Source organism: Echiichthys vipera, assembly GCF_963691815.1.
Source record: "Echiichthys vipera genome assembly, chromosome: 3".
Taxonomy (NCBI): Eukaryota; Metazoa; Chordata; class Actinopteri; order Perciformes; family Trachinidae; genus Echiichthys; species Echiichthys vipera.
In genome coordinates this window covers 13,105,597-13,132,889 of record NC_139828.1, presented here as the reverse complement: position 1 = coordinate 13,132,889, position 27,293 = coordinate 13,105,597, and the positions used below count along the sequence as shown (strand labels likewise).

General features: G+C 40.2%; 1 protein-coding gene across 2 annotated transcripts in view; it reads right to left on the bottom strand.

The window, feature by feature from the left end:
- Positions 1–2,755: 2,755 nt before the first annotated feature.
- The window catches only part of elavl4 (ELAV like neuron-specific RNA binding protein 4), a 75,141-nt gene continuing 50,603 nt past the window's right edge, over positions 2,756–27,293 (bottom strand). For both annotated transcript variants that reach the window (XM_083940175.1, XM_083940176.1), the window contains 4 exons: positions 25,031–25,184; positions 12,987–13,212; positions 6,581–6,619; positions 2,756–3,660 (listed from right to left, as the gene is read on the bottom strand). In XM_083940175.1, coding sequence (XP_083796301.1) covers positions 3,333–3,660; positions 6,581–6,619; positions 12,987–13,212; positions 25,031–25,184 — 747 coding nt within the window. In that variant the 3' untranslated portion in view covers positions 2,756–3,332. The remainder of the gene's footprint in view (positions 3,661–6,580; positions 6,620–12,986; positions 13,213–25,030; positions 25,185–27,293) is intronic.

The window sequence follows — 27,293 nt, the reverse complement described above, 5'->3', positions numbered from 1 at the left end:
GCATAATTCAAGCTCCCGACGGCGGCGGGGAGCATGAAGGGGTCTGGTTGGTTGGTGCGTGGGTGGGTTGGTTGGTTGGTTTGTTGCCGCTATGACGTTAGAAAACTATGTGATTGGATGGCGCAGATGAAGACTGGATAATAATGACGATATAAGATGACCCGGCCTGTCAGATGACTGAGGTGTGAGAGAGAAGGATGTACTTTATGTGAGCATGCGTCTGAGTGTTTGAAATGCTCTCCACACACCTCCTTCATGTTTTCAAGTCTTAACAACAAACAAAAAAATCCAATTCTTTATATTTATACTTCTGGAACCATTCCCTTACCTTTCACCTTTCAAAATATATAATATATATCATATTAGAGTATATAAAATATAGAATCGGTACAATCCCTTTTCATACCTCCAGAGTACTTCTTAAGTATAGCAACAACTGCTGTAAATAACAGTTGGTGTGCAATGGTAACAATTTCTCATTTTTAAAGATTTGTTGGTATGTCATTTGAAAACATGATGAATATTTTTAAAAATAAGTTTTGACTCTTAAGTGATTTTGACCGATTTAGTCCAGTGCAATGAATGACCCTCAAACAACAATGGGCATTTGCTCCTTTTAAAATGTTTCTGCCCAAGCCTCCAAGAGCTGAATGTTATATAAAATGTTTCACTGAAAACTGAAAACTATGCTTTCAGACCCACATTTTTGCATAAGGTTTCATCACAAAGCGGTAGTAAGTGGAGGGAGGGTGTGGACGGAGTGGCTTTTTAGAACTACACAAACTTATCACAGGTTATATTGAACCAGAACGACTGTTTATAACATTCTATTAAGACTAAACTTTATTGAAAAAGATCTAAAGATTTCATTTTAACAAGACAAGAAAAAAGCAATAGCAAATTTAACTATTAACTAGGTTATGCATAGCGAGTAACTGTTTCTAGTAATAAGGGAAGAGCGTCCCCCAACCCTCCAGACATTTTTTTCAGTTTTCTTGACTTTAAGATTTTTTTATATTGTAATTTTGATATATTGGTACAAAGCACAAACGTACTAAAAGTTCTCTCAGTGCAGTGGACTACTGGAAGAGTCTCTCCACTAGTCGCTTTGTTCCCTTTTGCTCAGAAACGCCCCCTCCCTGTACCAGAATCACGCAAATACACAGACAATGAAACAAATAAATACATAAATACACAGATAAATTAATCAATTAATAAATATATAATAAATACAAATAAATAGAAAAATAAATAGTTTAAAAAATAGATAAGTAAATAAACAAATACAGTTATATTCTAAGCTTTTGTTCGGTTTCTTTTGCCGCGGTAGCAAACTGAAAGTTAATCCAAATCTTTTTTTTTCTCCACAAGCAACATGACAACAATTGAACAGTTTCCTCACAAGTTTTTCTAAGTAACTGAACCACCACTTCATAATAAGTTGTCATATGAAAAAGACAAGCTCAAACAAAAGAACAGTGACAACTCATATAGTACAGTAGATATTGTAAAACAAATGTAGACTATATATGTATATATATATCATCTATTTGTACACAGCAAATAAAGACACAGTTGTCATAGATCCTTTTTAAGGAAACAAATATCTAGACTAACGGAACTAGCTAATCATCATTTAGTTTTGACAAACGTTTCACGCTCAGCAAGTAACCTAAAAGTCAGCAAGCCAAACAAAAAAAATACAAAATAAAAATTTTGTTCAGTGATTCTTACAAGGCCCAAATTCGTTTATCTGGTTATTCAGCAAAGAAATAGTCTCACCAGATATATGGGCCAACAATAAACAAATATTAAACAAAGAACAGCAGCTCAATTCAATGCCAACATCGAAGTATTTTTTTTCTTTAAACAACACATAGAACAACAAACTTGGATATTTAAGATATGTGAATAATGTAGTATAGCACCTACTGTTGATCGCTAAAAGGAAGTTCTTTTCAAATGTAAGTTCACAAACGCAGAGCGAAGAAAATGATATAGATAATGTATAGTATGCTCTCTAAATGGATAGATGTGTATATATCTATTTACTGATATCCCATTTTGACTGATGACAAAAACAGGAAAAAAAGTGGACGAAGGGTCTTCTTGCTTTGGGCTCTGGACTATAAGGATGGTTAGGCCTTGGAAAGACCCCTCTCCCTTCCCTTTTGGGTATCGCTGTTGAATAATTACGCACTAGTACATATGTGAAAAATTACCAAAATCACCTGCCTCAGTTTGCATCCCTTCCATCTACAAAATCACTGCCAACTTGGATTCCCCAAAAAACAAACAACCTTTGATCCTATAAAGTACCACGGCAGAACGACAAGACAAGGTGGTGCCCCCTCCCTCCCGCCCCGGCCCCCCCTAGTTAGCCAGTCAAAATATTTTTCTCTTTTTTCAAATCCAGATTCTTGTAAAAATTCTTCAATAATTATTATTTTAATCATCATTTATAAAAATAGATCTTCTTTCTCTTTATTTTTATCTTTTTCTAAACGTATTTTTTTTCAAGCAAAGAGATCTTCTCTTTGGCAACAGTGTTATTTTTTTTTCTTAAATTACTGAACGTGTCATCAGGAAAGCTAACCCATCCCCTCCCTCGCCCCATCTCCCTGAACCCCTGTGAGGAAAGACATTATGTTTTGTTTGCGATACAAAACAAAAACAATGTTAGAAATTCTTTTTTTTTTCTTCTAAATCAGAGTTACTAGGATTGTGGAATCCTGTCTATAATCGATAAGGGGAAGTTTTTGATACACACTAAAAATGAATGAATGGTTTACCAATTTAAAAAAAGAGCTCCCTCCCTTTCACCGACAGGGAGGTTTATAATACTAACGACAGTGGATCCGGATTTACAAAAGAAAAACAAATCCTGAATCAAGACAGAGAAAAGGTTTCAATCTAAAAAGGACGTTCTCTTCTCTGAAATAAGGGGATACAGGGGGTTTGCTACTGTTTACACAGAAGAGAAAAATCATTTTAACAACCACAACAAACAGAAAGAATATACAACAAAGAGAAGCCTGCATTATCACAGGAACTTCGAAAAACTAATGAACATTTTCATCGTTTCATTTTTGTAATACTTAGGCAACATTGGCTTATAGGTCCAAAGTTATAATATAAGCCATTTCTAGTTCAATTTGTTTGATGGTTTGTCGGTTGCTTTGTGTTCCAGTTGGAGTTGGAGCTGTGTTGGATGGCTGTTGTAGGGTGGTATTGACTAAAGGGGCTAAGGGACGGGTGGAGGTGGAGGGAAAGGTAAGGGGCAATTTGGGAGCAGACAAAGTCGCGGGGCAACTGCTTCTACCTGTTAAAGTTCAGGACTTGTGTGTCTTGTTGGTCTTGAAGGAGACTTGCAAGACGCGGTCGCCCAACCTGTAGCCGTTGAGACTCGCAATGGCCATGGCCGCCTCGTCATAATTCGTCATGGTGACGAAGCCGAAGCCTTTGCACTTGTTGGTGTTGAAGTCACGGATCACCTTGACATTGTTGACCGCACCGAAGGGCCCAAAGAGCTGCCAGAGCACACTCTCATCCGAATCTGGGGATAGGTTGTACACAAAGATGCACCAACCGGTGCCCGTGTGCCCAGGGATGTTCATGCCAACCAGGCTGGTCATGCTGTCAATGGTGATGGGAGAGAACCTGAGAGTTAAAGGAGAGCAGAAGGGGGGAGGGGGAGAGAAAAGAGCAAGTTTTAATTTAACGGGTTAAGGAATACAGTGGAACTGAATGCCTGCATCTACTGTACATGAAATGAATAAATCGGTGAAATCTTCCTCTTGTTTTTTTGAGAGCCTCTTTTTAAAAACATAAACCTCCTTCCAAATCTAAAAGCTTGCCATGACGCTCACCTGCATGATACACTACTGTCTACAGCCATAATAAATAACCAAATAAATACAGATCAAATTACAACTACTGATCTCCCAGCTAAATACATATCAGATAAATCAGGGTGCATATACACGGGTGTTTATCATATGTGCATGTATGCTTAAGTTTAAATGCACGAGTTGTACATGTATCTGCGTAGCTACTACTAAATGAGCCCCTCGATGCCGAGAGGCCCCCTGTCAGGAATGACGACACTGCTGCGTGCTGAGCTGAATCTCTGCTGAAGGAGATGCAGACGTAGGTTCTGTCTTTGTGTCCTTGAGTGGCTCCTTTACAGTACGAGCTAAATTGCAGGAAGTTGTTGAATTAAACCATTGCTAGAAATCCATCAAATATCATGCACCAGCCTGCTAAATCTGTTCTCATTCGCCTCATAATCTTCGCCTTTTTCTTGTGATGCAAGAGATTTGAATCCTCAGTTGACTTCACTTAATTGCCTTTCCGCTCAAAGGAAAGGGAAAGGAGGAAAAAAATCCCCACTTTTAAATAAAAGGTAAATGAGATAAAAAGGTTCATTTCTTATGCCACCTCTCTCCAAGAAATGACTATAGGCATTATTGGGTGTGCTTTAATTGAGATTTCCGCTTTGCTGCAGCTGTCTCAGAGACGGCTGCTTCCTTAAGGAAAGCGAGAGAGGGAAGAGGGAGCAAACTAAATGGAAAATGGAAGCACTTTACAGCCCAGTGGCATTAAGGTACAAAGTGTATTCCTCCCACTCCTCCCGCAGTCTGCAGGGTGTTCTGGTCTGTTCTATTCTATTCCAGAGCTTGTGGCACTGATCGATAGTGCTGCTTGCTGCTGTTGGCCCCCACGCCTCTCTCTCCAGCAACTATAAATGGCCGGGAATCACTACGACCTTCCTGCCTGACTTTGGTCATGCAGAGTTTGCTTCTGGCTATTGTGTTTGTTGTGGAAGCTAATACAAGCACCTAGGGCGGTTAGCTTATTAACAGTAAGGGCTCTCTGCACTGATTAGACTTTTTTTGTATGTATGTTAAGTAAGATAAACAGATTATATTAGTGTATACAGTATATATATATATTTGCCATAGACTTGCTGCAGCAGCAAACTGTATTATAAAAGGTCCTTTGTCTCACATATCTCTACATGTCTTGTTGAGGCGAATGAATATTTCCTCCATTATCAAACAGGTGAAATCTTAACCTGCTTCATCACGTCAAGGGCTTGTCTGACATGCTTGTCTGCGTTCAGGCGTGTCCTGCTGGGCTTGAGGAAAAAAAAACTTCATTTATATGCAAAAGCTGGAGCATGTGAGAGTGTGATGGTTTGGAGGCTAGCTAACACTGTGAGGATGTGGAGAGTGTGCCCGTATGTACATGTGTGTCTGTGTGTGCAAACGTGCACATGTGCGTACCCATCAGAGCGGGACCAAACTAACCACTGTTACAGACGAGACCAGGGGTTGCATAGCAACAGTGTAGCTGACCAGATATCTATTCTGTCCATTCTAAAGCCGACCATCTCCAGCTCTTAACACCTTTCTTCTCTCTCCTTTCAAATAATAACCTCAGATCACTGAAAAGCACTTCTAACTTGATGGCATGCTTTGCAATCAGGACGACTGAATCAGACACCATTTTCACCTTTACAAAATTACATAAAGACTCTGAGTGAGGCCACAGTACTTATTTGGCATGGGAGGCACTAAGAGTTCAACAAAATTACAGCTACAGGGAATGGGCTATGGGAACATTTCTCCTGAGCTAAAACTTCATCTCTGTTTGAGCTGCTAAGCTGTCTTCAGATGGTGTCCCTTGTGCTTACAACATGCAAGATGCCACTGTCAGAACATGAAACATCTATCATCACAGTGGCTCCTGCTCTGGGTGATGTAAGGCCTATGGTGGCACAAAAGCAAAATGAAACATGGAGGCGAAAGGAAGGAAATCGAGCAGAGCAGTGCCGAGCAAAGCTGGAGCTGTCTGCAGTGAAACAGCATTTCCTGTTTCCAGCAGGGATCCAGGTTCATCCAGCCTCATCCCGTGTCCTCGCTGAACACTACCTCATCTCAGTTAAAGAAATTAAGGAAATATATAAATTTGTCATGGCTTCCACTGCACAGATGTACATTTATCGCATAAAGGACTGTGTACATAGTTCATAGTGGATGTGCTAAGGTTTTACTCTAATGATGTAGGAGAAATATCTATACAATCAAAGTGACAGATTCAAAATTTGCTCATGAAGAAAGACTGTTCACAAGCTATAGCTGTAGAGTGACAAGGCAGGAGAACCTGAATCCGGTAGAAAAAAACACACCTAGAAATTAGGAGTTTTACACCAGAGAACAAAATCCATTCAGTACACAGAAACAACCCAAAACAATCCAAACACCACCAGCACTTGTCATAATCAAAACAAAGCAAATTCATTACCACTGAAAACAAAGACTGATTGTTTTCTGATTGTTTTCTTTTTTTACACCTTAAGTGGTTGGTAGGGTTTTAAAACCAACTCAAGCTCACAAGGAAAACAAACAAATAAATAAAAGAACCAAAGATGCAGTTGACCTTGAACGAATTGTCAAACGCAAAGTGACTGCAAAAATACAAGGAAACATAAACTAAAAAAAGAACAGAAAAAAAGGATATTGAAAAATCATTGAGTCAACATGGACATCTGGCATTGGGTGAAGTTTTTAATTACCTCTTTACGCCATAGGCCATATTAAGCAAATTGTCCAGCCTGTAAAGAGAAGGAGGGTTCTGGGGTTAATGGTGGGCAGATGGTCGACTCACTCAATGGAACTAATGTTAAGTCCCTGTAGGAACTGCATGGTCCTCCTCACTCAAGAACAAACAAACCCATCTATAGTTGGCCCATTACACTGAGGAGCCCCACCAGAAAATGCTATCATCGGTTCATGAAGCTACAGTACCATCAGTATGGTCGGCACTAGCTTTGTCTGCCACCGGGCTACTTTATAGGCTTCAGCATAGCCCTGCGCTAGCTAATGCCGGAGCAGAGTGTTATAGCCACATCGACATTACTGCGGGTGCCACTGTTTAATTGTTTTACAAAACTATTGCAGTGGACTGGTCACAGTTCAGTATTACAGTCCCACACAGAGAACTTATGGTGGCAGGGAGTGAGCATAGCATGGCACACGGCTTTATTTTGATGCTAAAAGGCTAGCCACAGTGCTACACAATGGCAAATCATCGGCTTATTTTTACATGCATTGCATGTGGGTATCCATACAATTCATGCCGCTACATTGATGGTTTATTAGGAGGTTCATCAAAATGTATTTTCATAAACTATGGTTTTTAATTTGTGTAAACTCAATGGAAAGAACACCTGAGATGACGGTACATGATCCAGAGTTCTGTCAGTGTAATGGTTTTTGCATTTGAATGAAGGTGAGCAAGAGAGGTGGTGATGATTAGTATGTTTTCCATGAGGTGGACCAACAAAAACACAACTGAACATTAAACTAGCCATGAAATTGTGAATGTCTGTTTTTGTGGCCGGGATCAACCTGTTAAGTGCTAACAGGTCAGGTGGAATGACTGAGTGTTAGTCAGAGCGTGTCCTCTGTCTAAAAGGGTTACAAAAATGTTCTGGTTTCATAGCAATTTTAGCCCTGTGAGCGACAGCTGTTGCATAAAGCCAAGGTACAGTTTGTGTGTAAGTGTGTGGTTTAAGAACCCAGAGGGCTGTGTGCGTGTGTATCTTTTTGTGAGCCGAACTGCAGAAACCTGTGGGCTGCATGAAATGTTAGCTGGATGAGGTCTGCTTGGTGACTCAATGACCTTCATTCCTCACTTGGGTCTGGCCTGTCTCATGTCTTATTAACTCCTCTGGCCTAATGGACAGGGGCCACGGCTTATTGAGCAACAGCTGGCAAGTGACACCTCGTTCCTCTTGAAAACACTACAAACTCTCCGACTTTGACTCGACTAGCAGGGTTGTTTCTCCTGGTCTCTTTCCGTCAACAAGCATTTGCTTTCTTGCAACACAACTGCAACATAGCATTGAAATCTTATTTGAAAATGTTATTGTTTTTGCCAGAATATAATCCAGGTAACTATTCTACAATTACACTATTCAAAGGTCCCATATTATGCCCATTTTCAGGTTCATACTTGTAAATTGGGTTATTAGTAGAACGTTTACATATCTGAATTCACCTTCTGTCTGAAAACGCAGTTTTAGTGCCTGTCTCTTTAAGCCCATCCCCGCAGATAAGCCCAGTCTGCTCTGATTGGTCAGTGTTTCTCGGGTTTTCCACATCTTTATCATGGATGTACCAAGAGAACCTCCACAGCATTTGACGTATATCACAGTTCATTTCTATGAAAGCTGCTTAGTAGCGGATGAAGCCAAAAAAGTAGAAAATACCTAGATGTTCAGCACTACTTCTTATCTGTTCCTAGACTTCCACTGGCCAAGATGGCTAGTTCTTTTTAGGGCTCTGGCTTACTTGAAAAGGGATTACATGATTTAGTATTCTAGACTTTCAAAATGTTATTGGATCAAAAGAATCAAATTCTGATATTAACACAAGTGATTTTTGCGGGGGTTGTGACGCTTAAAAAAAATAGAGCCACAGATTTACAAACATCTCTTTTGCCATGTAAGTCGATGGGGAAAAGGTACTTTTGGGCCAGATGACATCATGTGACGGACCTGGTAGTTGCAATTCCCCCGTTTGGCCACTATATCAAAGTGCACTTCCTGGGGGCCTGATCTTCGCTCTCAGCGACTCCCCTCCATTATTAGAGATGGGGACAACTGGTTAATAGATACAGTAACTGAATAGGGTTTGTGTGCATTTCTCTGTGGATACTTTCATAGTGTTTATTTAGCACCTCGACCTGCTTACAAATAAAAAAGGACATGGAAATCTCACTTTTTTACAATATGGGACCTATAAAAACTATATAATTATTCTCTCACGTGATATATACAAAACTATATTATTATTATTTGAATGCATTAAAGAAAGCAATTAGGTGTAGAAGACTTTTATTAAATAACTTCAATAATAATCACAATGCTATCTACATTGATCATATTAGATTCGTAGTTAGTTCAGTAGTCTTCTCATCAGGGACAATTAAACACCAGGATGCCAGGTAACTGTAGTTAAGTACCTTATAAGTTAGAAATCCTGCAGAACTCTGAGTCGAGAAGATTATGACTGGATAACACTGTAATAGCTTATGTTTTAAAATATTTTAATACTGGCTCACAAGTCTCTCACATTGATGTTTTTAAAAGTTGAATGTTTAAAATTCCTGTCTAAAGTCACATAAGAACTTGTAATGAAATATCCACAGTAAAGTCTCTTTTGTTCATTTACATAACCTTTATACATAAACATTTTAAGCACATTGCATGCCTACTTATTATATGGGTGCAAGGTGTGTGTGCACTGTAGCACATTTCTCTCCTAACATTACCAAAACGTACTAAAGCAGCCCTAAAACAAAGGGAAAAAGGTGGAGAAAAGGATATATGGAATCATTAAAGCAGTAATTAGCCCATTACGTGGGAAGGGAACAAGGAGGCTGCTTTGTGGGTAAATGAGTCAATTGGAGAGGAAGCTCAGAGGAGAGTCGCTCCAGGCCCGGGAGCATGAAGACATCTGCTGGCCGCTGGGCCATTGGGCCACAAAACAACCTGCTGCTCGCTCTATCTTTCTTCCTCTTTCTCTTTCTTTCTCTCTCTCTCTCTCTCTCTTTCTCTCTTTCTCTCTCTCTCTTACAAACGCACACTGATGCACGCTCACCACGCAAACACTCTGCCAGCTTTTTACACTGCCTCTCCAAGCTCTATATAAACAATAGGGCTTTTGTGCTTTCTCTCAATGCATGTTAATGGAGGAATGGGTGCTTTTGTCTTCTCTTTTTTGAAACAAAAATCTGTTCAATTTAAAATTGGCTCCTGCCCTGGATATAATAAGGCTAATTTGCTAATTAGTACCATTAGTTAACAACAGAGGATCGGAAACGAGCCGGGATCCAGGGCTCGGTGTATTGTGCTTGAGTCGGTTATGTTTGCTGTAGAAGCACATTATACATTAACTTATGTGGGTACAGCAGGCCCATGTGATTTAGTCACACAGGATAGATTCAATTATACGTCTGTTTTTTAAAACTTGGTCCATAAGAAGCAGCACAAACTTGTTAAGTATGTAAAACAAGTGTGTGTGTGTGTATGTGTCATATTTACAATATCTAATCGCAGTGCTAATTTACATTTCATCTTGTTTAAGGCATGCATCAGTACATCATTTTTGCTGAATTATTTTTACCTTTGAAACATACTATTATAATACATCTTAAGATTTTATTTTTGTCAAACGGAACAAATAATAGCTCAGGTTTGTCTTAATACTGTGTTGTATAAGGAAAAATTGTTATTTTGCACTGCCCTTTAAAGACTTAGAAAGATTTTTTTTTTAAAAAGAGCACATCGAGCACATTTCTAACTTCTAAAGTGTCAAGGTTTTAGTGGAGGGCTTGGGAGCAGAGGGCAGGAGCATAGAGACACAGTGAGGAAGTGTCCTGTGGTTGTGAGTTGTGATGAGAAGCGACAGCTCTCCTGCAGAGCCTGTAAATTGGCTTGGCGTATCACAGACACACAGCCACGCTACATCGCTCAGGTGTCACACCAGGGAAGCCGCTCGAGAAGAAAAATACCTTCCAAGCTCTGACTTTGATAGAGAGTAAACAGCACGACCAGCTTAGTGTTATTGAAAGAGAAGGGGAAATTGTATAAGCACATTCTCTCTTCAATTTTGAAACATTCTCATTGGATCGGACGATAGAGTGTAATATCAAACGATCACCAGTTTCTGACTAGTTTTTGTTGTTGAGGAGAAAGCCCTGACCAACTTTTGGTGACCTCATGTGACATTTCAATTAAAGTATTTGTGTCAGTGAGTGACAGGAAATAACCAGTTAGGATGCTGTTTATACAGTACATCAGCCATATACTGTATATGAAGATAAGTAAGTGATAACTTGTTGTAGAGTTTACTGACCTAGGCAAAACACGTCTTTAGAAATGAAGATAGATTTAGGTACTTCATATGCAATTGAATTAAGTTGCAAGAAGGTTAAGGACTTAAGACATTAGTCTCTCTCAAATAACTTCTAAGTCTGGCAAATGTATTTATATATTGGCAATGTATTAGAAGTTAGTCATACTATAACATCATGATTAATTGTATCACTTTGACCATATGCAGAATTGGGGCTTTAAAAGTGAGAAAACAACTCTTTTGTGTGATAAACATATTACAATATTTTTATACAAATACATGTTTTTACCCAGGCCTCACAGGAACTATTCTGGGAAGTGTTGACACAATGACAGCATGATGAAATGAGGGGAAATGCGTAGTTGTGAACGACAGAACCCCACAGTCTCTTGTGAACAGTTCCTCTCTGATCTGGGTGGACCCACACAGAGCGCTCACAGGGCCTGTTTGATTGACACCTGCACCAGGTGCAGAGCTCACACCTGTTGTTCAAAAGGGGGATGTATTTGTTGAAATACATGTTCACGGGAGAAAAGTTGCATCACTGTTGAAACACAGACGTTGACATGACTCATGCTCTCTATGTGTGGGTGTGACATCCCCTGTTTGAACACTGTAAATTGCATTTGGTGCAAATGTTTTCCAAATCAGGCCTGTTGTTTGGAACAGACATATTTCCTTCATTAAAGTCATGGATTGTTACATCAACCAAGAATGATTGCTATAAAGTTTGAGACTGATGACATTAAATATCCACATATGATATTGCAACCCTGTTTGTCATTTAAGGATACCAAACACACCGTTTTTTTCAGATTTTCCAACATTAATCACACCATACTATTTGAGAATTCATGATCTATAAACTATTACTGTTTGTAAAGTTTGCTAGTAAATACATACCTAAAGATTCCCAACCGTTTGGGCTGATGGCCCTAGTGACCCCATGCCTATTATACATCGTATTATGCCTACAGCACCTGGTGTTTATGTTATGTTTTTTTATGTTATGTTATAATGTCTCTTGAATAGAGCTGGTAAGTAGGAGGAGCTGCTTGTTCTGGGAAGTATATTTCCCACTCTGGGTAAGGCTTTATGTTACAGTCCTTGTAATAAGGGTTAGTTAATAGGTAACAAGGGCCTTATAAGTGCCTTATACAATGGACTTACTACTGTAATGTGTTATAAGATTATATGTTAAAATCATCATAAACATGTTAATTATTAGATTATAAGATTATAAACACTTCTAAGAAACACATTTTTATGCACAAATTTAACTTTGCACTTCAAAAGTTAACTAGGCTTTTTTTGCAGCTACTGTCTCTAAAGCAAGACTGACGATGCTGTGCCACCCTTAATAAATCCTTTATTAGGCACTTTACTGTATCTTTCAACATTGGGTAAATCCAATTCCAGCCTCTTGCTGCATGTCATACTGTCTCTCTCTATATCTTATATATATCTTATATAATATATATCTGTTTTATACTATGCATAATACAATACATAATATAATCTAACAATAAACTTGTTTATGATGCTATTATTAACACATAGTAATGCCAATAAGCATCTTATAAGGACTTTTAAGGACTAATGCTTCTTATAAGGACCTTGATATAAAGCTTTACCCCACTCTGAATTCCCAGCTCCCAGTTAATGTAACACTGCTATAGGTTTATGGTACTGCAGGACACTTTAATGCACATAACAAGTTTATCAGTGTATATTTTTGTACTTTACTACTTCTTGAATGAGTGATGTGATTTATAGAGAAAATATAAGCGACTTTTGACCTTTAAAATAGGTCATCCTACTTTTCAACTCTAAGACACATTTGAAGATGCTAAGACTGGTTGCTGAGCATTGGGGCCAGTCCCTTTATTTAGTAATATTACCAAATGAATATCATAAACACTGGGTCAGCTCCCAAGGTTGGGAAACTCTGTATTAATTACGCATCTTTAAAACCATATACACAGTATACATTTCCAACACTAATTGAACCTTTTCCACACCTCCGTAACCATCCCCATGACCCGCCCCAGGACTCACCTGAACCTCTGAGCCTGGTGGTGGAGGGGGCCTGGGTATCGGCGATTTGGGGACTGGTAGAGTTGTGACAGAAGGGCTTGGCTGGTCTTCTGGCTGGGGTTGTTGGCGAACTTGACCGTGATGGGCTCGGCGGCACCCGATGGCTTCTGTCCATTCAGGCCTTTGATGGCCTCCTCAGCTTCTATCCTCTTATCAAAGCGGATGAAGCCCACACCTCGGGAGCCACCTGCGGGGCCAGCAGATCAAAAACAAACACAGGTCCCTTTTACTTTACAGGGTTTAGAAAGAACGTTAACGGTCCACACATTTGCACTACATGTTTGGCTACTTTTTTGTGTTTTTCCAGCCTAAAAGTGTTTAACACTATTCTTCCAAGTCCTCTTGGACCTTTGCACACTTCACACTATCCTACCCTTCTCTGAAACTAAACCTAAAATGCTGTATGGAAAACAAAGATTTACAGCAAGTATGGAGAAAGAGAGAAGACAGAAATGAATATTATCACACACCAGCCGTAGACTGAGTATATGGGGCTGTTTTGTGCCACTGGCCCAGAGTCTGTTTAAAGCCACACAGTCCATTCTTCCGTCACGTTCGCTCCAGTCACAGGCAGCTATACACACACTCTTCATGCTTTGTTCTCAGTGACATTTGAGCCGTTTCCTTGGAGATGTTTTTTGACTGCCATCTGAGAGGAACATTTAGAGACGTGCTTCATGGGAGGCACTTTATTGGTGTCTGTGAATGCTCTGTGTATATACATATATATGTATGTGGCCACTGGTATCTATTAATGGATGCTGTGCCTTGTTTTAATGAGGCTGCTTAGATGGCCCAGAGGATGCTCGCTTAGCGACAGCAGCACTCTGCTGAAGAGACTATTTACATAATACTGTGTGCACATAGGCATGTCTGTGTGACTGAGACTGAATCAAAGAGAGGCAGTGAGAATGAGGGTAATTTTGTGTTTGAGCATTATTGTGTGCAGTCTCTTTATCGCACATAAAAACCCTCTTTATTGCTACTCGACATTTTTGCACATGCCATCTTTTTTTTTATACTTCCTGCTGGATTATCTCATGGCGCTCGCTCCCCTGAATTCTTATTCGGAGAAGCACCTTGACCACCTCACCCTCTTTGTTCTCTTTTTCTCTCCAGGACACAGGCAGCACAAGGTTATTTACTTTTCAGCCAGGCTGTGAAATGAAAAGCCCCTCTTTGAAAGCTAATCATTGATGAAACATGTCTTATATCTCCTTTGAGGGATTTCCAGGTCGAGCTTATAGCTTTTGCTTCTTGTCTACCCCTTTAAAGAAAAAAAAACAAAGAAAATATAATCTGTGATCTTACTGATATATTTATATTTGTTTAAAGTGGTAAAAGATAGTTTTCCACCCCCCTAGCATTCCCATGTAGTATTGCTGGTGCTGCTGTCACAAAGACAACCAGATAAGGATCACTCTCTGTCTTCCACAGAGCTAACAGCACAACAGAAACAACAAAGGAAACACTGCATTTGTTTACAGACAAACAGCGCAATGGAGACGCTGATAACATATTTTCTGTCGTTGAATTTCATATGAACTAGTAGATCGAGCTTTTCTTTTACCAGTATCGTTAGAGTTAGTTTGGTTGTTCCCTCATCCGCCATTCACACGTCCTGATGAGAGCTACTGTAACATATTTTGTTGAGTTGTCTCGTAGCAAAATGTCTCTTGTAAGCAGTGATCTAAACGCCGGTGGTGTTATTTTTTCTAAAGCCAATCAACACTTACTTCATAATGATAAGTTGAAACAGAAAAGGTGTCTGTTGGCACTTAAAAAAAAACAGTTTCAATTTCGATTTGACATTTATATAGCACACAATTCACACCTATTCTTTTTACATAGAAGGACAAAAGTAGTTAATTTGCAATTTCTTTGCCTCTGTCAAACACTCGAAGCATTTCCTTTGTTGCTAACATTGCAAAATGACTTTATTTAATGTAAACTGTGGTAATCAGTGTGCTCCTGCAGCAGTAAACAACTAGTGGATGGAAATAGAAAAATGAGGACCAATTAGTTTGTGAGAATAATCAACAAGGTTCTGACTTTGCAACTCAGACAAAAAAGGATCATTTTAACTGACCACACACACACTGCCATGCACAGACCCTAAACCAGCATTTTCCTTCCGCCTGTTGGATGATCTCATTAACTCCTATTCAGTGTAAATTATTCTGTTTTATCCTTTTTTTTACTTCTCTGGCTCCGTCTCCCCTGACAGGCTTTTGCAATTTCCCCTTCCTTACTTCCTCTTGTGCCAACTCTGTACCTGTACATTTTAATTAGCTTGTCAGAAAAATAACAATTCTAATGGGATCTACACAGTGCAACAATAACCATTGCTGTTCCTACGGTTTTCTTCTTTCTTTATTACTGTAGTTGTCATACATGTGGTGTATGTCAGGTGAAATTGGGGTCACCGCTGTGTCTTTGGGGAGAGCTGTTTTGAGATGCCGTTTAGATTTGTAAATGTACTAAGCATTAAAAAATCCTCCAAATTTTTTTTTTGGAATCTGCCCAATTCCACAAGAATCTACTGCTGTAAGGCACTTAACAACTCAAAGAGGCTTGCTCAAGGGCACCTCATCTGTGGTTAAGGAAGAGGAGAGCCTTGCTCATTCACTTTCTCCACTGAGATGAGAGAGGGGATGAGAGGACTGTATTCGTCCTTTAATCCTCACACTTGTTTGGCATTGAGCTGCTCCTAAACTGGTTCTGGCTGGAGGGCCACTGGACAAATGCTTGGCATACTGATGAAGGCACAGCACTAGCACAGGCATACACACGCGCACAAACGCACGCATGCACGCACGCACACACACACACACACACAAACACACACACACACACACACACACACACACACACACACACGTACATACTTAAGTGACAACTTGAAGAGGTGCTATTGAGAATGAAGTGTGAAAAGAGCCGTAGAGATATCTGTGATCATTTACAATCCTCCGTGACCAACTGCAGAGTGTGTATATGTGTGTGAGAGAGATAACATTACTATGTGTGTACATTTGTTCAAGTATGCACCGGCTACTGTCCTTAAGTTTATATAATAGCATCTTGAAGAGGTGAAAGAGGTGAGGTGGCAGTTGACCCCATCACTCACAATTTTGCTGAACAATATATGTGTGTATCTCTTATTTATGTCTACACGCTACATTGTATCCAGCGCAGACAAGAGCAGTCTGGTGATATATAACACAATTAATCTGTTTACCAATTCCAATCTGGAATGAGGGGAAGCCACTTTCAAGAACGTTAACAAGTTCAGGTGGTGAAAAAAAACAGGTGTTCCTTTGCTTGGTATAGAGTCAGCCCTTTCAGTCAAAGTTCAAGGTTGTGCTGAGAGACGCTTTACTCCCTTCAGTATCACTAGAGAGGAAGAACGAATCATTGTGAAGGACACATATCTAACTGTGATGTGAAATGTGATCTAACACAGGACGTTTGTGACTCTGTGAAAGAAACTAGTATCAATCAGCATTGATGTTCCTGCAGGTTTGAGCTGGCCATTCACTGTTTTCTTTTTCCTTGATTTTTGTTTTGAATACTTTGCTTGGTTTTCTTTACCACCCTGTAAACGTGCGTATGTCTCAAAGTGTTGAACAAATATTTATAATTTTGCTGATCAATATCATTATTAGTCTGTAGGGGGAAGACAAGCTCTTTATGATAATATACATGAGTAGGATAAACAAAGTTCAACTTAAATTGAGATGAAATTGCATTTGAATTTTGAATTTTAAGATATTTCCTCACACTACCGCTCACGTAGTATCTTCTACTACTGAATGTATCTTCATATCATGAGGTTCACCAGTTTGTCAAATACTCATAAATGTATTTATGTTTAATGTGTTAATGTGAAGTTACATCACGTTAAAGAAAATCTAAGATACAATATAAAATGAAAGGAAGACAGAGTGGGATATTGTCTTCACTTTTATCTTTGTTTGTTTTCCAGCATTGGTTTGTTAAATTATAAGGTTGGCACAGTCCAATTTTGTTGTTACTATCACGAATACGTTAGTCACTCACACTTATCACTATTATATATATATTTTTATTTTTATTTTTTTTCCTCGCAAAAATACATGTTTTGTGAGTTACAGCAGCGGGGCAGTGTATGTGGCATCGATAAAGTGAATAAACTACAATGCCTGTGTTCACTGTATTAAATGACATGCCACCCAGTGTGACGGTGTGGCTCATGTTGTTAACAGTTGGACTTCAAACGATGGAGGTCTATGGCAAAGAGAAGCAGGCTTTATCAGGCTTTGGCTACATAGGCAATACTTGTCAGTAGGATTAATTAATTGTTTCATGGCGTTTGTTCAAAATAAGAAAATCTAGAATATATCTATCCTTATCCTGTAACATTATCTTGGTATTTCTCCAAGAAAAAAAAAATACTTGCAGATCAACAAATCTGAAGTAGTTTTTAATGAAGACAGAGCTCTATGAATCCACACTTCCCCCACTCAAAGTGTATTCAGCTGTTTGTTTTTTATTACCACTCTGTCATGCCATATTAATGTAGCAAACCTTGAAGAGAGTTTATTTTTCACCCGTTAAACATTATAACAAAAACAAACTCGCAATCTACGAAGCAAGCTGCCAGTCTAGGGAGTCCAACCTAATGACTGTCCTTTCAACCAGCCCCAGAAGCCTAGGCTACTTATCAACCGCCAGCCAGCCATACAGGCAACATTAGAGCACAATGTACTTACTAAGGTACAGCAATCTGTCTTTCTTACTCTCTCCCTCTCTTATTCTCTCTCTCTTTTTCTGCTCACCCTTTCCTCCACAGTAATCAACAGCAGCTTATGTAACTCTCTCTACCTGTGCTTATCTCTCCCTAACACACACCGACAGGCACATTGGCTGACTTACTAATAACACGCTACCTCAATCTGGGGAGGGGAAAGAGAGGGAGAGAGGTTGGGGGACGAGGAGCGAGTGCCGGGGGATGGGGACGGGTGCAGGGCTGGAATGAAAAGGGAGAAAGGGAAAGAGTTGAAACGAGGAGTAAGGAAGGAAAGGACAAAGGAGAGAAGGTGATAGAGCAGAATGTTAGGAGGTGACAGTAAAAGGACGATGATGAAAGGAAACAGTGCTATTCTTGCTTGCTCCTGCCCAAACAAAGCCGCTCTTTCTCTAAAACCCACTATCATTTCCCCAAACACTGACTGACTGACAGAGAGAAATGACTGCTCCTCCGAGAGACCAGAAGAGAGTGTGGTGAGAAACCTGGCTGCTGGGTAATGAAAGACACACTTTTTCTTTTTCTCTTTCTCAAACACACATACAGGCCCGGATAGACATATGCATTAATGCACGCATACATAAGCAAAAATCTTAAAATGGTTTCAGATGCTCCGCCGCTCCATCTCCCATCCTTTTATCTTTTACTTGAGAAGCTACATTGTGCCAACTGTATCAAATGATAAGACTTATATGGCAGAGGCAGAAAGAAACCCTACTCCTGCTATCTTGTAATTATGGAGAGAAAAAAAATGCAATGTCCTTGTTTTAAGTAACATTAGTGTGCCTGGGTACAGATGGCGTTTGAAAAAGCAGCAAGGAGAGACGAAGAGACTTTGAAGAGTGGAGGTGCCCTGTGCTTTAGCCTCTGTCAGCACAGAGCTTCAACCATCTGTTTAATGTGTGTGCGTGCATGTATTGATGTGCATATTTGTATGTGAGCATGTGTGTCGGCTAGCACAGAGACGATATGAACTAAAAAAAAAAAAAAAAGCTGAGAGACGATAGTACGAGTCAAGGCTGCAGTCGTCCCACCTAGAGGGTGCACCTCTCCGCTCGTATTACCTTGACCGTTCTGTTCTCTACTGCTGGACAGGCGGAGAACAGGGATTCAATGTGGTGTCAGTCTGAAGGGGAACATCCATTATTCAAGTCAAGAGAGGAGGGAACATACCAACCATATAGAGGAAGGGTAATTTGTTTGAGGAAAGAAATATTGTGCAAAGATGAACAGTTTGAGTACAAGAAGAAACCAATAACCAAACTATAGAGCCATGCAGGTTTGTGAGGACACTCCTAGAGCTCTATTTTCATGCCAAAAGAATGACTATCACAAGCAGCCCTGCAAAGTGACATTTCCCTGACCTTGAAATGCATATTGTTTCGGTATTTTTGTACCCAGCACAGCAGGCGTGGCAAACAGGCGGAAGGGGAGGAAAAAGCAGACAGGAGTTCCATGCCAAATAGGCAGCACAGAGATATGTTGGTGTTGTAGTGAATAGAAAAGTAGAAAGTAGAAAATAAAAAACAGAATGAATCTGTTTTCAAGGTTATACACACAAATTAAAATATTTTTGTACTGCCAACTTTGCAGATTTCACCAGTAAGGGCGAATAAAATATACAACTTTGATATAACATAGTCCGAACAATAGCCACATTTAAATTCAATGTGACAATAGAGAGAGTGTGCACTGCAGATAATTAGTAATATAGTAACTTTTACTACTTTCTACAACCTGCATTGCTGTTACAGTATAAAAGCTCTCCCTGATGAAATCACTACAGCCTTCTAAAAGTAGCAGGGAAACTCAAGTTGTCCAATCAGCAGCCTCTAACTTCAAAACAGCCAGTAAGAAGCGCTGTCTTATTATGCTCCATAACTCATACTATCTTGTATCTTGAGGAAATCATATGCAACGAACACCAGTCACAAATGTCTCTCTTTCTCTCCTCGTCTAAAAATACCAAATTACAAGGGACAACAGATGTGTGTACTTTCTGGCTTTCTTTCCAAGTTATCTGGCAAAAGTGGTCTTGATGCTATACAAAACTAAAATAGCTTTGGTTCAATTTTACAGGGGTGAGTCACAAAGCAAGTCATTTGTCAGCACTGCCATTATTGTTGCCAGTCAACATAATAAGATTTTTTAAAGCCTCCTCCTACATAATCAGTTATTGCACACACCAGTTCCTGTGTTGATCATCAAGTCCAAATGTGCAACGTCATGCACACCAAACAAGACACGACTGGACTTTCAATAGCTCCATAAAAACATCAATTCAACTTTACAGGACGCATCATGTGCTTCTGGTAGCATATTTGTGATGCTGCATGTTTGTGCATTGAACTTCTCAAAAAATGTAATGTTTCTTTCCTAGGTGGAGTGTGTTTTGACATTTTTTTCCGAGAGCTCCAATATACAGAATATATCTTGGCAATAAATCATACCAAAGTGTCTGAAAAGCTTTTAGACATGGAGGCCTCATGCCAGCAACATTTCAAGGTAATTGAACCTTAATTTAATGCTATTTTGATCAGAAACAACTGGCCTATCATAAAACCACTCACTGCCAGATAATTATTCATTCAGTGGGCAATACATAGTTGTTATTAGTAACACTGGCGATCACCATCTTGAGTTGTACGACGCCATGAACGCTTGCGACTTGTTGCCATGGGAATCTTTCCCATTGTTTCCTTCCATCCCACATGAAGGGAACTCTGCATCAGCCTTTTCACAGCCAATCCTTACACACACTGAGCAGCAATTTCGAGTCACATCAGAGACAGCGTTTGTCGACGCCAAGTATGTGGATCGATTGTATTTGCAGTCATTGATCAGGCAAGCATTGACCTCTGCTTGCATACAGGTCCGGGATGAAGAACTAGGAATAGACAACTATCGATCCAAAGCTGTCTTTGGTATTATATGTGTTTCAAATTGAGGCTAGCCTACACCAGCAGTCAGAGCACAGGATCACGACCTGGCTGCCGTCCCTGAAGGTTAGAGAGAAAGGAAGGAGGGGGAATCCGGCCAGCACTATTTGCACTGAAAAAGAGACAAAATATGCTTATCCATTCAGAGGGAATCGATAGACAGTGGAAGGGAGAGAGGAGGGTGAGGGGATAGAAGAAGACATGGAGAGATATCCTCGTCAAGTTGATGTAGTGTTTGCTCTCTGAGTCTCTTGGGCAATTTGGCAGTTTTAGTGGATTTTGTTTCTGTTGCCTCTGACTGTGAATGATGCTAACAGTGATCTTTTTAAAGTTCCTTCTTGTCTTTATGAACAGAAGAGTGACTGCAGGGTGCATCCTGTTGATGAGGAGGTCATTTAGAGAACAGACTTCATGTTCCCAATTTAGAAGAGCAGCAACTGGGGGCCATCAGCCAGTGGTCATTGGAGAGCTTCCCTTACTTCAATTACTTTATGTAATATTGCTGATTCTGTTTGTTTCTGTCTGTGCATCACTCTTCTCTACAGCATATTCTATTTATATGGACAACCTTTGGGTGTGTCTCAAATCAGACCCTAGTTCAGTAGAAACTGTGAATCACTGAGTGAATTGGATTTCAGGCAGTGATCAGGTCCGTAATTCAATAAATATGGGGACACTGGTGAGTCACTAATGACCTGCGATGTGACTTCAAGGAAACACATGATAATGTTGTCATAATATATCAACAACACAGAGTATGTCCCTTAATTCATGAAGACTTCAGTTTTAAAAGATAATTTCAAAAAGCACAAATTATAGCTGTAAAAATAAGTTAATTGTCATCTTCCTAGAGGACTTTTCTTCAGCGGTTCCACCAGAACAATATTGACATTAAAACTGTGTTCACACTCCAAGCAAAAATATCCAAATCTGATTTTTGCTCATAGTTAAATCAGATCTGTGTTTTTCAGAACAGTGAGAATAGCACAAATCACATGGAATTGGATTTATTCTATTCTCGGCCACTCTCATTATTTGTGACACAAACTCAGTCTGAACAGTCAAATCGGAATTCATGTGGCTTTTACGTCACTCTATAAATCCCAATTGAGCACTAAGGCTTGCAGTGTGAGCATAGCTGATGAACTCCCAAGGCTGAATACCTGGACAGTGCACCACTTTTTGTACCACAAACCAGTCCGTTACACTCTGTCTGTCTCCCTCTTTCTCTATCTCTACTTCTCCTTCCTTGTTCTGTACTTACATTTTTGGCAGTCACAGGAGAGTTCTAATTTGCAGCCCATTTCTCTCTTAATGGCAGCGAGTGTGTGGGTGTGTGTATGTCTTGTGTGTGTATGCCTGTACAGAAACTGAGAAAAGAAAAAGATGAGTCAATGATGTCAGCATACTACTCTCAGGGCCCTTCTAAAGTCCTCCATGTTTTTAATCACTAGCAACTCCAACATCTAATTGATCATTAACATTTCTCCTGCTGATCCTTAACCCTCTGAGCACACCTTGAAGAACATCTGTGTGTGTGTGTGTGTGAGAAAGAGAGAGAGAGAGAGAGAGAGAGAGAGAGAGAGCGAGAGCTGGTACAATAGGGTGGTAGTGAAGACAGCAATTAATGTTGTTGAGGGTGTTAGCATGCTCACTTTGTTTACACACCTCCTGTTCTATGTGGCCTATAGAAGGGTGAAGAATCCACCGTTTACAAGACAAAACCTAAGTGTCTGCTAATGATAGTTGCAGTTCAAAATGTATTAATTAGCCTAAAAGTTATTTTCTGTTAGCTTAGAGCCAGGTGATGTATGTTGGCATCACTTGGTGTCAAAGACCAGCCAAGAGTACATTTAATTAGAGGAAAGTTAGGTTTAGATTCATTCATTTTGATTAGAATGGTAGTATAGTATGCCATAGTAGTGTGGAATATATCATTGTGACTATTTCATGCTGCTGTTGTTAATATCAGAGTTTGAACTACCAGTTTGTTAAGCCAAGTCCACCGGATGTGATGTCTCACTTGAGTATTTTCCTTTGATCTGGGTGCTCTTATTCCCAATGGTGATAGTGAACCACTGCAGCACTTTATCTGGACATGCTTGAGAGAACACTCCACTCTAAATCTGACCTTGAACCAGTCAAGAATGAACACGATGAATTATTCAGTCTCTTGTGAACCCGACCTATGGCGAATGCATCCAAAACCCTGCCTTCCTGTGACCAGTACCACCTTTGTTATGTGTTATTCATGGCATGTGGCCTGAACTCAGAAGCTAATAATCAGAGATGTGGCTGTAGTTGAACACATGCTTTTTTGTGGCCTTGCTGTGTGTTGCGTGACTATGTTGCTTTGCAAGGAGTCCCCCTGTGTCTTAGTAGCATGGTGGTATGACAGGTCTGTTACATGTACATGTGTGTTGATGAGAGTAGAAATAGCTTTATCTTTTTTCCTCTTTCTCTTCTCCTGCCCCCCTCCCCAGCTCTCACTTTGCTTCCTCCCTCTTCTCATTTCCTCTCCTTCTCACGTCTCTGCTCATCTTCACCGTGTTACTTGTTTTTCATTCCATTTTCTCTACCTCCTCCTTGTCTGCACTCACCCTGTATCCTTTTTCCTCTCCTTTGTTTTCCTTTCCTCTGCTTTCCCCTCTCCTCTCATGCTCTCTCCTTCTCTACTCAGTGTGTACAGACAGGCGTGCACTTCACCGCCAGCAGTGATTTATTCTGCTTAGGCAAATGAGTGTGGCTTACAGCATGCTGCTCCCTTTCTGCTTCATCAGTACACATTGCACATAACACTGGAGCAGGTTGCAGCCTGTAGGCACACACACAACCCCTGAAATGGATCTAAGAGACACGCTAGAGGGGTTCTTCTGCAACACAATGCACTGATGTGATTCACTCCTGTGTTTTGGATGTAGTGGAATGTGTAATTGAGCATGTATATTACACAGCTTGTGTCTCTCAGGTAATAACTGTTTTTATGACGTTACCCTCAGCTGAGACTGTGGTCAGAAGGATTGCCTATTGTGGTCATTCACTCACTAGGCAATGCTCTGTGGGCAATAGAGCTGGGCGCTATGGTTGAAAATCCATTTATTACAATATCAGTACGAATATTTTTCTGATACTGCTACACTCCTGTTCAAATCAACATAGCATGATAGTCTGAGTGGTGGCCATTTTTATGTGAACAGCTGCCATTGCAAAGAACTGTGACTGTTGTAGCAGGCTAATTTGTGCTATTTCTATGATCAATGCACAGAGCTAAGCGTCATTTGCACCACAGAATAGTTCAATAGCCGTTTTACTCTACATTTTATTTCTATGGTCTTAACACACACATACAGCACACACATCAGTTTGTAATTTCTCTCACATTTCATGTATTTCATGCTCATTTGGTCATTTACTTACTCTACTTTTATGCAAAGGTGGTCCAGTACTCCGTAGAAGCAACACATTTAGTGTTAATATGACTAACACATGGTACAACAATAAACTGGAGACTTAATGACTGTTACTATAGAGTTAACTATTTTACAGTTTTAGTGGAGACAAGTGCAGAGAAATATGTCACTTCCAGCTGCCATCATTGTTTAGCCGAAGAAAATATGTTGTCACTTAAGCAATAGGTAAGAAAAAAATTGGATTTTGGAAATACTTTAGAATCTGTGGGAAGGGGTTTTATTCATCCTTCCTAAAATCAGGTATGACCTAAAGGAATGCATCACCCTTTTTTCAGAAATGCCTCCATGCGAACTAAGAATCCAAAAAAATCCTCATTCACCATGGAGGCATGCAAGAAAAATGAATGGTTATTCAAGAGTTCAAAGTAACACAGGTTGACTTATTGATAAACAAATGATCATTCTGAGATCAGTAGATCAGAAAGTCCCCAAAGCAATTTCAGTCAAAAGCAACTGGACTTGGTTATTTGTCTAGGAAGACTTTTCACCTCTCATCCAAGAGGCTTCCTCATGTACGCATCTGACCAGGCTGGGACTGGTCCTAGATCAGAAAGTGTTCCTTTAAGAGACACACTGGGCTGATTATTGTGGCTATGTTTCGACTACAAATATTATTGTGACTACATACATAAGACAGACCTATTATTTGTAAGAAAAATCAGTCCCATGTGTATTTGCGAATGGCAGGAGAGGATAACAGGGACACAGTGTATCCATGTATACATACAGTGCGTGTGTTTGTGAGAGCTTAGCCCCTAGCTGATCACATGTGAAAGTGTTAAAAGAGAGGAGGCGCTGCCCCATGGATACCTGTGACCTGGTCGACGAGGATACGGGAGGTGATGATGCGTCCATACTGGGAAAAGAGCTGCTCCAGCTCTTTCTGAGTCATTGTCTTGGGCAGGCCGCTCACATACAGGTTGGCGTCGCGGATGGAGGCTGAACTGGGTCGTGCATATGACACCTATGGGAAAAAGAAACTCTTAGGATTTGTATAAATAAATCAGGGCTCAAGTACTCATTTACAGCCTGGGGGGGGGGGTTAAAATCCAAACAAGATTAAAGCGAGAGAGGTACAAGGATTTTGTATGTAGCTGAGTGTTTTGGATGGGCAGGAGTGCGGGTCATTGGATCCACAGGGAGGAAAATGTGACTGTGTTTTCCTAAACACCTTGCCGTAGGGATTATCATTGTTAAAAAAAGATGTAGCTGCTTAGAACACAGGACAGATAACACCAGAGTTGTTTGCTGAGGCAAAGGAAACTTTGCAGAGGCAAAGGAAACTTTGTCCCCTTGAGTAAACCACAGGTGTATTGAACAGCTCAGCCAGGGGAACAGGAGTATTAGTATCAGGACCAAAAAGTGTCCACATTCAACCTATTGATTTCACTGTACTGAGTTAGATGTGAATGAATAAAAAAAGGTTAGAATCAGAGTGAATATATTATGTTTGCAGATGTCTTTTTTTCAGTAGGTTATTTAATTAACATTTATAAATGAGCCTAAGAGAAAGTAACCAAAAGACTCTAAGATGTTCAACAAGTGCCATTTAGACTTGTGACTGCTGCAGAGTGGAATTCACAGTTTAGTTTTATTAAGCAGGTATACATATACACATACATGACTGAAACCATTCACATACTCTCTACTACAAAGCAGCTTTCTTTTTTCAAAGATTAGCACTGATCTAAATTATTTGCTACTGTATCCCTTCTGATTTTCTTACATACAGTGTGCTGTAAAAGCACATGCGACCATACACCGACTCACAAAAACACACATACACATAAAATCCATTACAGTCTTTATCCCTGCAACACTCTCCTGGACAGCAATCTCACAGAGAGAGTAAAACGACTTCCTCATGTTACCACTCACCCACACAATTTCACTCATTGTCACGCACCTCCTCGTTTCCACACATGTACAGAAACACTTATCCCCATGCATATGCCTATAAACATGCACACATAGCACACAGCTTTCAATGCTATTATCTAGTCATTCACATTCGTCTAGAACCCAGATAATACTGTGTATGAATGTCACCTCTAATGGTGCAAATGGCGATAACTGGTTACGCTGTGCTGTGTGTCTCCCAGCAGCAGCTCTCTAGCAGTGAACTTCCTCTTGTCAAACGTTGTTCCCAACATCCTCATGTGTGGACCCGATTTTGCTCAAGCGAAAGTTGCATATATCCCATTACTACTGCTGCTGACTGGGGAAGCTTTCTCCTGCAATACTTTCATTACCTCTGACATGTGGAGACATAAGCTATCAAATAAAATTAAAGTAAGGCAAATATGGTGGATATGCAGTCATATCCTTGAGCAACAACATGAAAATTCCTGCAGCACTCCAACAGTGGGAGAATGGGATTGGGAACAGCTGGCTTTCCCCATTTCTCACTTTTCTTTCACACATCTTCTCTCTTCGGCCCCTCTGCTCGGCTCCTCTGTCTTTCTCTTCCTCTTTGCATGCCTCTCCTTCACTGCCTGGATCTTTTCCTTCTGCCTTCTTCCTGCACGCGGCCTCACTGAACCTTTCTCTCTCTTCCTGACACTTTTTGCTCCTCTTTTCTTCTCTGTGCAGCTCTGCCTCATTTTCTCTCCTTGTCAGCCAACTCCAGATGTCTAATCCATCAACACCTCCTCAAGCTGTGAGCGGTATTGTGCAAAAGTGTGGCATGTGTGTGTGTGTGTGTGTGTGTGGTGCGTGTGTGTGAAACTGGATTGTTTGCGTGTGTGCATTAAAGTTCGAAAAAAGTGTGCGAGATTATGGGCATGCATGTCATTGTGAGCTCTTCTCACCTTTGCATGCATGCTGCTTCCCCTCACACCTCAGTAAGAAGGCAGCATCGCAGCTGACTAAATCTGAGGTGTCATGCTGGAGGAAACTGCAGCAGCAAGACCGTACTCAAAGACACTGTAGAGACACACATCGCCTGAGAGCATGTGAATCTCTGGACCAAGCGTTTCCTCACAAGTGTAGTGGCAGAGAGTGGGAAGGGTGTGACATGAAAGAGCGCCAAACTTAATTTTAGAATTACCGTGCTACCTTTTAATTTAGCTTG